This window comes from Ipomoea triloba, chromosome 4 (genome assembly GCF_003576645.1).
Source record: "Ipomoea triloba cultivar NCNSP0323 chromosome 4, ASM357664v1".
In the NCBI taxonomy this organism is placed as follows: Eukaryota; Viridiplantae; Streptophyta; class Magnoliopsida; order Solanales; family Convolvulaceae; genus Ipomoea; species Ipomoea triloba.
In genome coordinates, this window is record NC_044919.1 from 28,715,487 (window position 1) to 28,727,276 (window position 11,790).

At 39.4% G+C, this 11,790-nt stretch overlaps 2 protein-coding genes and 1 pseudogene across 2 annotated transcripts in view; 1 reads left to right on the forward strand and 2 right to left on the reverse strand.

The window, feature by feature from the left end:
• LOC116017146 (ABC transporter C family member 4-like) overlaps positions 1-271 on the forward strand; it is a 6,767-nt gene extending 6,496 nt beyond the window's left edge. The window contains exon 11 of the mRNA XM_031257674.1: positions 134-271. Coding sequence (XP_031113534.1) covers positions 134-234 — 101 coding nt within the window. The 3' untranslated portion in view covers positions 235-271. The remainder of the gene's footprint in view (positions 1-133) is intronic.
• A 977-nt stretch (positions 272-1,248) lies between these two features.
• Positions 1,249-1,803, reverse strand: LOC116016114. Its single transcript, XM_031256277.1, has one exon. It carries the CDS (start codon positions 1,801-1,803, stop codon positions 1,249-1,251), a length of 555 nt encoding a protein of 184 aa, XP_031112137.1.
• A 1,572-nt stretch (positions 1,804-3,375) lies between these two features.
• Positions 3,376-11,198, reverse strand: LOC116015295 (annotated as a pseudogene).
• Positions 11,199-11,790: the final 592 nt, after the last annotated feature.

An 11,790-nucleotide genomic window follows, 5' to 3' on the forward strand; every position in this document is an offset into this window, starting at 1 on the left:
TTTTTTTTTTTTTTTTTTTTTTTTTTTTTTTTTTTTTTTTTTTCGTGTTATGTCTGTTAGACTATTACTATGTAACCATTGAAACACATCCCGCAATTTCTAAGGGCTCGGTTTGTTGTGTTTTCATGAGCAGGAAGAGCCAAGGAATTCGACAGGCCATCGCGATTGCTGGAGTGGCCATCGCTCTTCGGGGCTTTAGTTCAGGAGTATGCTAGCAGATCATCTGAACTGTAGATGAGCTTTGATGGGAGAAATTTTTCTTTTGCTAAAATGACAAATGACAAAAATTCCCTAAGATAGTGTGTTCAACTGCTTCTTGTAATAATCAATACTTATATAAGTGAATTTTATTATTATATGTATGAATTATATTGAATACAAATTTTATGTTATGTTTAATTCGACAAAAATTGGAAATATTTAATGTTAATATTATATAAATTAAATTTAGTACAAATAAAAAATAAATTTAAAATTCAATGAATCTTAAAATTAAATTTATAATTAATTAATTGAGATTTACGATAATTTTTTAAATTTATGTTTTTAGATGTATTTATGTAAATAATTGTGATTTGCAATGATTTTTCTTATTTTGAATTGTTTGATAGAAAAATTTCTTAAATAATTATTATTTTATTGAATATAATAATGTTATTGACACACTATTGAGAGATAAGTTTAGGAGAAAAAAAAAAATTCCCCTTTTATAGCACGTTACTACTAAAGATTCATAATAAATAAATTTTTTTAAAAATCATTGTAAAGCCTAATTATTAAAATAAATAAATTTAAAATTTGATAGGGATTTCACCCTTCTCGAATCTCTAATCATGTGCTCGGATACTATACAAAAGGTTACCGACATTATTTTCCAGTCTCATTGCTGTCAAGACTTGGTGCAGCATTGGAGACATTAACAGCATTGGTATGATTGATATCTAGACTTCTTAAGTTCATATTGGTAAGGCTAATCTGCCTTTCCATTTTCTCAGCCATTACAAAAACTTTGTAGACCTCAGGGAGGGGATCTATCACTAGAACATTTGATTTCAAATTACTGTAATCTTCATTAAGGCCTTGTAAAAAGCGAATTACCTAATCGGTCTCCTTTTCTTCTCTGATTGCATCAATGAGATCGCAAGAGCAACGTGGATTGCATTTGCATATGGGAAGAGGCCTCAAGGTGTTCATTTCCTCCCACAACGTTCGGCTCCTGGTGTAGTATTCATTGACAGACATTGATCCCTACTTCAAGCTATAGATATCATTCTGCAAGATCGAAATGCGCTGTGCATCGCATTGAACGAACCTCCTCCTCAGGTCCTCCCATATATCTTTGGCTTTCTCAAAATGCATCACACTTTGTGCGATTGATGGATGCAACGATTTAAAAATCCAGGAACATATGATCAAGTTGCATCGTCTCCATGCACTGTAGTGATTTTGCTCCATGCTTGGCGGCGGAATAGCTCCGTTCACCAAGCTCCATTTATTCTTCACTTCAAGAGCGTTCCGCATGGATATGGACCACGTGTTATAGTTTGAACTCCCGGCGAGCGGTGGACTCACGAGGATGGTGCAAGGATTGTCGTTCGCGCCTAAGATGAGCGGATTCTCCTCCTCTTCTACATCATAGGACCTTTGCGACTGGAAATTCAGATTCCTCTGTGGAATCGCTTCTGGAACTGGACGTATCGGCGATCGCGTGATTGGAGTACTGGCATGCGTTGCTAGTGTGGCATTGTCGACTCCTGAAACGGCGGCTACATAAGAAGAGCGGCGTGGTAGCTCTGATACCATATCAGAAGTATGCTACATGTATTACGCAAGGGAGAAGGGAAAGCAGAGAGATATTATTGATGAACGGTAGTGTTTGTTACAACTGCATGAGGTGAGCATCCTTCTTTATATAGAGAGGATGGTGACAGAGGTGACGGTTACAACAACTTCTAGAGAATGCAAAATGGCATCAGTGCCCTTCATCTAAGCTATCTCTTATACCCTCTAATACGATCAAAATTGTAGTCGGGAGATATGTTTGCTCGATCAACATAACATGACCTCTAGTTGGGTTAGATCCCCAATCAAGTGATCAGGAGGTCTTTTCCCGAGCATGAGACTTGTAGCACATTAGCTTATTTATTCAAAGATATGCATAACATGAGTAGATCATTGTTCAGTCACGTCACCTTCACGCGATCCTTCAGAGTTTCAAAGGCATGTAGAAGTAGACAAATTGTCATTATCCTGACTTTACACAAACTACACGTGACCGACATGTCAAGTGTTGGACATATGTCCCTCCACACTCCTATATAAGCCACATTAAATGATGGAAGGGAGACTTTTAGTGAAAACGGAGAACTATACACTAGAATTATTTTTATTTTTACTCAAATTATTTTATATCATAATTATATAAATTTCGACTATTGATATAATTAAATATAACTTTAATTTGTTTAATATAATACGTACATACAATAAAATGCTATTTCATTGTATAAGATTAAATTATAAAATCAATCTTTAAATAATATGTATAAATTAGTATTTTTAAATTAAATAAAAAAAAAAAACTACAAAGCAATACCTTTCATTTATATAGCAATCCTACTCACCTTAGTTCTTGCATTTCCTTTGCGACCTCCTTTCATTTATATACCATTCATTTATATAGCAATCCTAACAGGTGCGTGGATGAAGGATTTTTTTTTTCTTTTCACATCAAAACGATTGGATCGTACTTGATAGTGTTAATACTCGCTTACGCTGGTCGGATTACTCAGATAGTATTCTCACGGTCGGTAGATCGGCCACTCGGCCCGACCAGTGTTCGGTCCGACTGCCTCAGATCGGTCGTGACCTCGGTTGCTTGACAGTGGATATGTCGGGGCCGCCACGTGCTTTTTCCCGCTTGGGCAAGGAGTGAGGTAGGCGCATGCGCGCCACGTGCTCGTCATGCCGGAGCCCCGGAGATCGCAACTTTCCCCTCTTATAAATACCACATTAATGAGGAGAGAGAGGGATCTTTTTGGCTAGACTCTACACGAAGCCTTGAAGTGTGCTCGGACAGTAGGAAAGCCCACTGCTGACCCGCCGAGCCCTTCGAGCCCCTTTTACCTTGTACTCGGGCTTTGATCCTTTTGCAATAATAAGAGATCGTATTACCGTATTTAGCGTTATCAGTACTCCACATAATTATTTAACAGCTCAATTAGAGTGCAATTAATTGTCTAATTGAAACGGTCAAGTAGCGGTTGTTAAGAGTCAATTTCTTTTTTTGAAAGAACAAATAAGTTTCAAAATAGTGCAATGAAGTTATTCAAATGTAAACATAATACTCCATACAATAAGTATGTGGATTCTGCAACTAAGATTAGATACTCCCGTTCGACAGGCTCTTGGGAATTTTTGTCATTTGTCATTTTAGCAGAAGAAAATTTTCTCCCATCAAATGATCTACAGTTCAGATGATCTGTTAGCATACTCCTGAACTAAAGCCCCGAAGATCGATGGCCTCTCTAGAAACCGCGATGGCCTGTTGAATTCCTTGGCTCTTCCTGCTCATGAAAACACAAGAAACCGATGTCAACAAATGGAGTTGGTACGAATGGAGGTGGCAGGCACAAATGGAGTTGGCAGCCAACTTTGTTTAAAATTATTATTTGGTCCCTACATTTTAGACTAACTACAAAATGACCCCTAATCCTCAACTATATATAGGGAGGTCATTTTGTCATTCTAGTCATCCTAAACAAATCCAATCTTCTTTCTTATATTAGAGATCTTAGAGAGTTTCTTGAGTGTTTTTCTCCTTCCTAGCAAGAGAGAATTATCTTTGTTTTCCTCTTGTTAGTTAGAGAGTGGTTGTAAACTCCTATTTCTCATAGTGAAATTCTTCTATCCTTGCCCGTGGTTTTTACCCTATATTGTTTAGGGGTTTTCCACGTAAAATCTGTGCCTCCTTTATTTTTACTTTCTCAAATTATTGTTGCAATCTGATCTATCCCACTTCTGCGAGCGCAATAATTGGTGTCAGAGCCTTCAGATATATTGTTCAGAATTTGTTTCAAGAACAATATGGCAACGGAATTTGAGATTGAAAAATTCAATGGGAATAATTTCTCATTGTGGAAATTGAAGATGGAGGCTATCCTGAGGAAAAACAATTGTCTAGCAGCTATCAGTGAAAGATCGGAGGATTTCATTGATGATAAAAAATGGAGCGAGATGAACGAGGATGCTATGTCGGATCTTTACCTATCAATAGCAGATGGAATATTGTCAAGCATCGAGGAGAAGAAGTTAGCCAAGGAGATTTGGGATCACCTTCACAGGTTGTACGAGGCCAAATCGTTACACAACAAAATTTTCCTTAAGAGGAAATTATACACTCTCTGTATGTCAGAATCTACTTCAGTGACGGAACACTTAAATACGATGAATACTCTATTTTCCTAGCTTACATCTCTAAGCTGTAAAATAGAGCCACAAGAGCGTGTTGAACTTCTACTTCAGAGTTTACCAGATTCGTATGATCAGCTCATCATCAACTTAACAAACAACATCCTTACAGACTATCTAGTCTTCGATGATGTTGCAGTTGCGGTTCTTGAAGAAGAAAGTCGGCGCAAAAACAAGGAGGACAGATAAGTCAATCTGCAACAGGCAGAGGCGTTAACAATGATGAGAGGAAGGTCAACAGAACGTGGCCAGAGCAGTGGTCGTGGTAGATCAAAGTCAAGAAGTAAGAAGAATTTAAAGTGTTACAACTGTGGAAAGAAGGGTCACTTGAAGAAAGATTGTTGGAATTTACCTCAAAATTCCAATCCTCAAGAAAATGTTGCAAGTACCTCAGATGATGGAAGTGCTCTCTGTTGTGAAGCATCAATAGCTAGGGAAGACAAAAAAAGGTTCGCGGATATATGGCTTATAGACTCGGGAGCCACATATCACATGACCTCAAGGAGAGAATGGTTCCATCATTATGAACCTATCTCGGGAGGATCTGTGTATAGCTGCGATGATAATGCCTTGGAGATTATCGACATTGGAACCATCAAGCTGAAGATGTACGATGGAACAGTCCAAACTGTTCAGGATCTGCGGCACGTGAATGGAGTTGGCAGGCACAAATGGAGTATGGAGTTGGCAGCCAACTTTGTTTAAAATTATTATTTGGTCCCTACATTTTAGACTAACTACAAAATGACCCATAATCCTCAACTATAAATAGGGAGGTCATTTTGTCATTCTAGTCATCCCAAACAAATCCAATTTTCTTTCTTATACTAGAGATCTTAGAGAGTTTCTTGAGTGTTTTTCTCCTTCCTAGCAAGAGAGAATTATCTTTGTTTTCTGCTTGTTAGTTAGAGAGTGGTTGTAAACTCTTATTTCTGTGAAATTCTTCTATCTGTGCCTCCTTTATTTTTACCTTTATTTTTACTTTCTCAAATTATTGTTGCAATCTGATCTATCCCACTTCTACGGGCGCAACAACCGAGCCCTCATAAATTGCAGGATGTGTTTCAATGGTTACAAAGTAACAGTCTAACAGACATAACACGAAAAGAAAAAAAAAGTACAAGAGAAGTGTGCAATATTAACCTGCATCTATAACAAGAACTCTGTTGCAATCCATAACAGTTGGTATTCTGTGAGCAATGCTGATTATTGTGCAGGAAGCGAAGTCCTCCCGGATGATTCTCTGAATCACGCCATTCGTCTGTGAATCCACAGAAGCCGTCGCCTCATCCATGAACAGAAGCCTGCTGCGTTTTAGCATTACTCTTCCCAAGCAAAGAAGCTGCCTCTGCCCGACGCTCCAATTATCTCCATTTTCAACAATTGGAAACCGGTGTGCAGATCGACAACACAGAGAACTTGTTCATGTTATGTCAAGGCAGAAATGAAAAAGAAAAAAAAACATACCTAGAGAGTAGAGTTTCCCGGGTTTTGAGACCACGACGTCTTTAAGCTGGCAGCGTTCGAGGCTCTGCCACATAATATCTCAATGATCAGAGGATTGCCACAGAAAGAAGCTAAGCATATGGGAACACAGCTGCCAATTCCAATATAATTACCTTCCATATATCTTCATCTGAGTATTGTCCAACGGGGTCTATGTTGCTCCTCACAGTTCCTTCGAAAAGAACTGGCTCCTGAGGAATGATTCCAATGCGGGATCGAAGATCGTGAAGCCCTAAAATGGAAATGTCAATGTCATCAATGACTATTCTTCCAGCTGCAGGCTCCACCAGCCTGAAGAACACTTGGATCATAGTGGATTTTCCACCCCCGGTTCGCCCAACAACACCGATCTTCTCTCCCCCTTCAATGCTGAGAGTAATGCCTTTCAGAATTAAAGGAGTGTTTGGGCGGTATCTGACCTGTTCATTGGATTTAAATAACAAGATTCATAAAAACAGCAAACTGTAAGAATGAATCTGCAGGTTTGCCTGTAAAATTTAGTGCAAAATAGTAGGCCATTCCATTTCGAGATGTTTAAAACTTAAAACACTATCGAGAAGTCAGAAATGAATTCCGAAAACTCACCTGCAAGTTTTCTAGCTCAACATTTCCCTTGGATGGCCAGTTTGGAGGGGGAAGAAGATCCTTCCTTCTCCATTCTGCCTCTGATGGTATGTTGGTGAACTGCTTTATCCTCTCAACAGAAACCATTTTATTTTCCATGAAGCAGCTATTGAATATAGTCCAGAAAAGTGAGGAGTTGAGAGCCAGTCCATATGACAGAGATAACCCAACATTTTCTGCACAACAGAGAAGAAACAAGTACTTCAGGCTATGGCAGAAGAATCCAATTCGGCTAAAATATTAGGCTATAATGCATTAATACCTGGCTTGATGATACTCCTGGGCAAAACAATCATGAACACTGCAGAGATGCAAAGTATGAAGCTTCCAATCATTTCTAACCGGCAACCCAGCCATTCATTGGACCCGTAATTGTGGAAATCCATACGCAAGTTCTCATTAACCCGGATGACATTTTCTTGAGAAAACCCTTCTTGCTTCCTGAAGCAACGTATGGTCATAACACCTGCAATGCTTTCAGAGAAGTGATGGATAACTGGTGCCTTTGTAATCGAATCTAGCCTGGTCAATTCCCGGGAGGTTGCAAGAAAGTATCCCAGAAACCCAAAATACACATATATTCAATAAAACTCAAGAAGTTGAAACCATAAGATATCCAAAAATCATATTATCCCTACCCGGCACCAGAAGTTTAGCCAACCGAGTGGAATCAATAGTACTACAGTTGGCCAAGTATATTGGCATGTCATGATGATGATGCTAATCAGATAGATGTAAAAGGCCGTAGTGAGATTCATAAAGAATGGGAGTAAAACATCAATGTTGGTCTGATCATTAGAAGCATGTGAGCACCAAATAAAAGTTCACATAAGTCTCTGGTTCTCGAAAATTTTAGCTGTATTTCTACCATATCAGGTGACAGAAACCAAATAAAATCATAGCATTTGGAAAGCAAAAACTGGATTTACAACGTTACCCGACTGAGAATACTTCCAGAAGGTGTTGTATCAAAGAATGACATAGGAGCGTGCAGTATGCTGTAGAGAATTTGCCCGAAGAATATTTGAGCAGTCTTGAGCCCCATAAGCGTGATGGAGTATATTCTCACAACACACACCACAGCAGACAGAACAGCAATGGTACCATAGACCTCAAGAAACAAAGAAGGATTGAACGAGCGTTCCTCAGAGGTTTCATACGCGAACCAGTAATCGCTTGCCATTTGAGTCCCATGCCAAAGTACGGTCAACAACACAACTGCTGCTACACCCCACCATCCAAAAGCCTCTGTGCAATATAATTTGTAAACATGGAAACCGACAGTTCCAGTCTCTCGTTCCTCTTCATTTATTAGCTTAGAACGTCCTGTACCACCCTCAGATTGCTGCAGAGCTCCATCCTCATTTTCGTCGCCTTGTTTATGTGACCTTTGTTTTGTTTTTTCCATCCTAGGTGAATCTTTGCTGCCTGAAGTAGTTTCAACATCAACTAGTTCTAGGGACGACTCGTGAGCAGCTACTAGTGACTTGAAATCCAGGCCGGATACTAGCAGATCATTATATTTTCCTGATTGCACAATCATCCCATCTCGCATCACCTGGTTCGTGAACCAAATGCCAATAAGATATCAAAATAAACATACACACTAATACACGAAATTTGGCAATGATATTGAGCATTCCAGTGAGGAATTGAATACTTACTAGGATAAGATCAACATTATGCAAGAAGTCTATTTGATGTGTTACCAGTATAGTCGTCTTATTTTTTAGGACTTACACATTCCTGCAAAAACATTCTTCCAACACAGAAAACAGTTATCAATACAGTATAACAACCTTGAAAGCAACACGACTGAGATACCTTGAAGATTTCAGAAACAGTGTGAGCATCAACAGCACTGAAGATATCATCGAGCAGGTAAATGTCACAATCCTGATATACAGCTCTTGCAAGTTGAATTCGCTGTTTCTGGCCACCACTGAGGTTAATACCACGCTCTCCAATTTCGGTCTGATCTCCATACTCCATCATTTCAGATCTTTTTCCAGGCAGCAAACCTTGATGACTTCGTCGTATCTCTGGCGATTATTTGGTGAACCAAACAGGATGTTCTCTTGTATGGTCCCGTTCTGAATCCATGATGTTTGCGCAACATAGGCAGTTGAACCACAAACTCTTACCTGTTAAAATGACATTAAAGAAACATAGATTAGTAGCTATCTAGGAAAAAAAAATGCTGTGATGCTTATCAAACTAATGATAAAGACTAAAGAGGGAGCATACTTTCCCTGAGAGCTTGTGCATCTCGCCAAGAACTGATGCTAGAAGAGATGATTTCTCAGATCCAACTGTCCCAACTACAGCTGTTAGTTCCCCTTTCTTAACTTCAAAATTTACATCTTTCAGTACTTTTTCACCTCGTTCATCGTCCCAACTAAAAGTGCCATCTTTCACTTCCACAGCAATTCCATCCCCACAGCCTTCCACTCTTTCCACTGACTTAGCTTGTCAGCCAACTCCTTACTAATCATATATTTATCCAATCTCTCGAGAGATATCATCGCCTGTGAAAGAGAGTCATGGATTGTGGAAAGGTCCTGATTGGCTCCTGCAGCATCGTAAAGAGTGCAGTTGCTGTGAATACTGTCCCAGCATCGAGTGGAATCCCCTACAAAATCGCGCTTCCAAATGTGAATGCAGCCACGAGTAATGGAGCGCTCCACAGAACAATCAAATTCCAAGCAGTTGAATACATAAACTTAGATAGCCACCCAGGCCTGGAACTTTATGACACGCATGCAATTAAGCACCTCATTCGTTGCCTTCATTCTGGAATCGCGGTTCTTCATGATATTGAACTGGAACCTGTTGTTTCTTCGAGTGCCAAACACACCAAATAGAAAAACTGCAGCAAGTCCAACCAGCGTTACGACTGCTGAAGCTCCAAGGTTTAAATATAGGATAGCTAAAGCTATGGAAACTTGCACTGGCATAAGCCATACAGCATGTAGCTGCGCCATCATACCAGACAGTTGCTGAGCATCTACCGCCATGTAGTTTACTATCTGCCCAACCCCGTGATCCTGTCTAGCTGAGCAGGTAAGTCTCAAGCCCTTCTTGTATAACTAAGTGATGAGTGTGGACCGGATGAGCATTCCGAGCTTCTGGGAATTGAAATTGAAGTGATGAGTGGTCAAAACTTCAACAAATTTGGCAACCATGAGAGTACCAACGAGGTAGTATCCTTCATAAGGAGATGTCCTCTTCCCCGACGTGTAATCAACAAACCTCTGGATGAGCAATGGCCCAACATACATCACACACAGCCTTATGATTGCAAGTGTAGCAGTAAATGCAACCTCTTTTCAGAAGCAACGCAGCAATGTGGTTCTGACAGGATGCTTCGAGTTCTCTTCAGGCTTAGGCCAATTTCTTTCGAAAAGCTCTGACATTCTCTCAGCTCTATGCTCTGGTGAAAGTGTAGGAACATCATCAAGCTTCAGCGGTGCCTTGTAACCCTTTCTCAACAATGGGTTCATCCAAATCCAAAACGTTCTGGACAGGAGCGAGGCCGAAGCATAGCCAGTCACATTGGATTTCCCCAAAACAGTTTCATACTCGCTTGCTTCATCATCCACTTCTGATTCAGAATCCCTTGTCACTGTTATTCCAGTTGATCCTTTCACACAACAATCAGAAGAACTACTGAAATTGGAAACGCCACGAATGAACTTATATCCTCCAACATCAAATTAGGATCACTTTCATGTGCTGAGACTACACGAGTAATCCCCGAACCTAGGAACAAGGTCATTACAACAAAGTCTGCAATCCAGTACAGACGAAGGGACATTGGATGAGTTACAGCTTGGAATTTTTTCTCATGACCTATTAGAACAGTGATGAATAAATGAGTTATTGCTTGAAGCAGCCAAAATAGCCCATCTATGACATACCATGAAGATGAGCTACTCCTGCTAAATGTGAAAATGCATAATGCTAGGGAAGCAATTCCTAAAATAGCCGAAAGAATTATGGATAACTTAAACCAAACATCCGTTTGAACTCGAACTCTTTGGCTTTGGATGAGAGGATTTTCAATGCCATTACTGGATCCATTGGATAGCCTATCAGAATTGAACTTAGAATAGAGCTTCTGGATTGCAAAGACAACTAGAGTAAGCAGGAACAGGACATCAATTACAGACAACAGAGCTCTTTGAGGACATGGAGAAAGGAAGATGAATCTCAGCCATCTGATTGCAGACGAAACAGACACGTCCTCCTCGGGGGCAGAACAAGAAAGCGATGCAATCCAAGAACCTGAAGAAGAGGACATGATGCTATTCTCCATCCTCAATCCCAACAAGTCTGCTGTCTGGAAAGTGCAAAAACAAAAAACAAGTAATTACATAACACAACCTTTTACAGATCGGATCATATCATATCTTGATACCCAAAAAACAACTTCCACTTCAACAAAAAACCAGCCAGAAACCTAAAACCAGAACTTTGACGGAAAAAAACATACCTGTGTCGTCCTAGATTCCACCCACAAACCTTCTTCAACCCCAAAAACCTTAAACTGGCCCAGACGGAATTTTATCAACCTGCGTCTCAGCCGCCAGGACCACGTTGCGCTAGGCGTTCGCTGAGGAGATGAGATTTTCTACTGCCACGCAATGCAATGTTTTCATGAATACATATAATATTTTACATATAACATCGTAAGTGGTCCACAGATTTTAACAATCCAGTGCGCTCAACAATTACTATACTGAAAAAGATGGTGTAATCTACAATGATTATATACTACAACAAAAGTCAAATGACCAGACAATTACGTTGAACAAATACTGGTAATTTCATTGTTTTAATAGATTGCGAGAATATATATAAATATACACACACTACTACACTTTGTGTACAAATTACAATACATGGCCAGTAATGAAACTCACTTCCAGCGCTGAAGAACAACGGTCTCCTTGGTTAAATGGGGAAGCGCAAACTGTTATTCAATTTCATTTTATATACACCATTTCTTTTCAATACAACTACAATTTCATTTACAAACTTTTTTTATAATATAAAAACAAATGTGAAGCAGTATTAAATAAAATATAATTTCATTTACCTAATTCCGTTAAGTTGTAACGGCTAACATTTTCTTTACTTGGGTGCGGTTTTTTTGACCACGATATAAGTTATAACTACTGTGGTGGA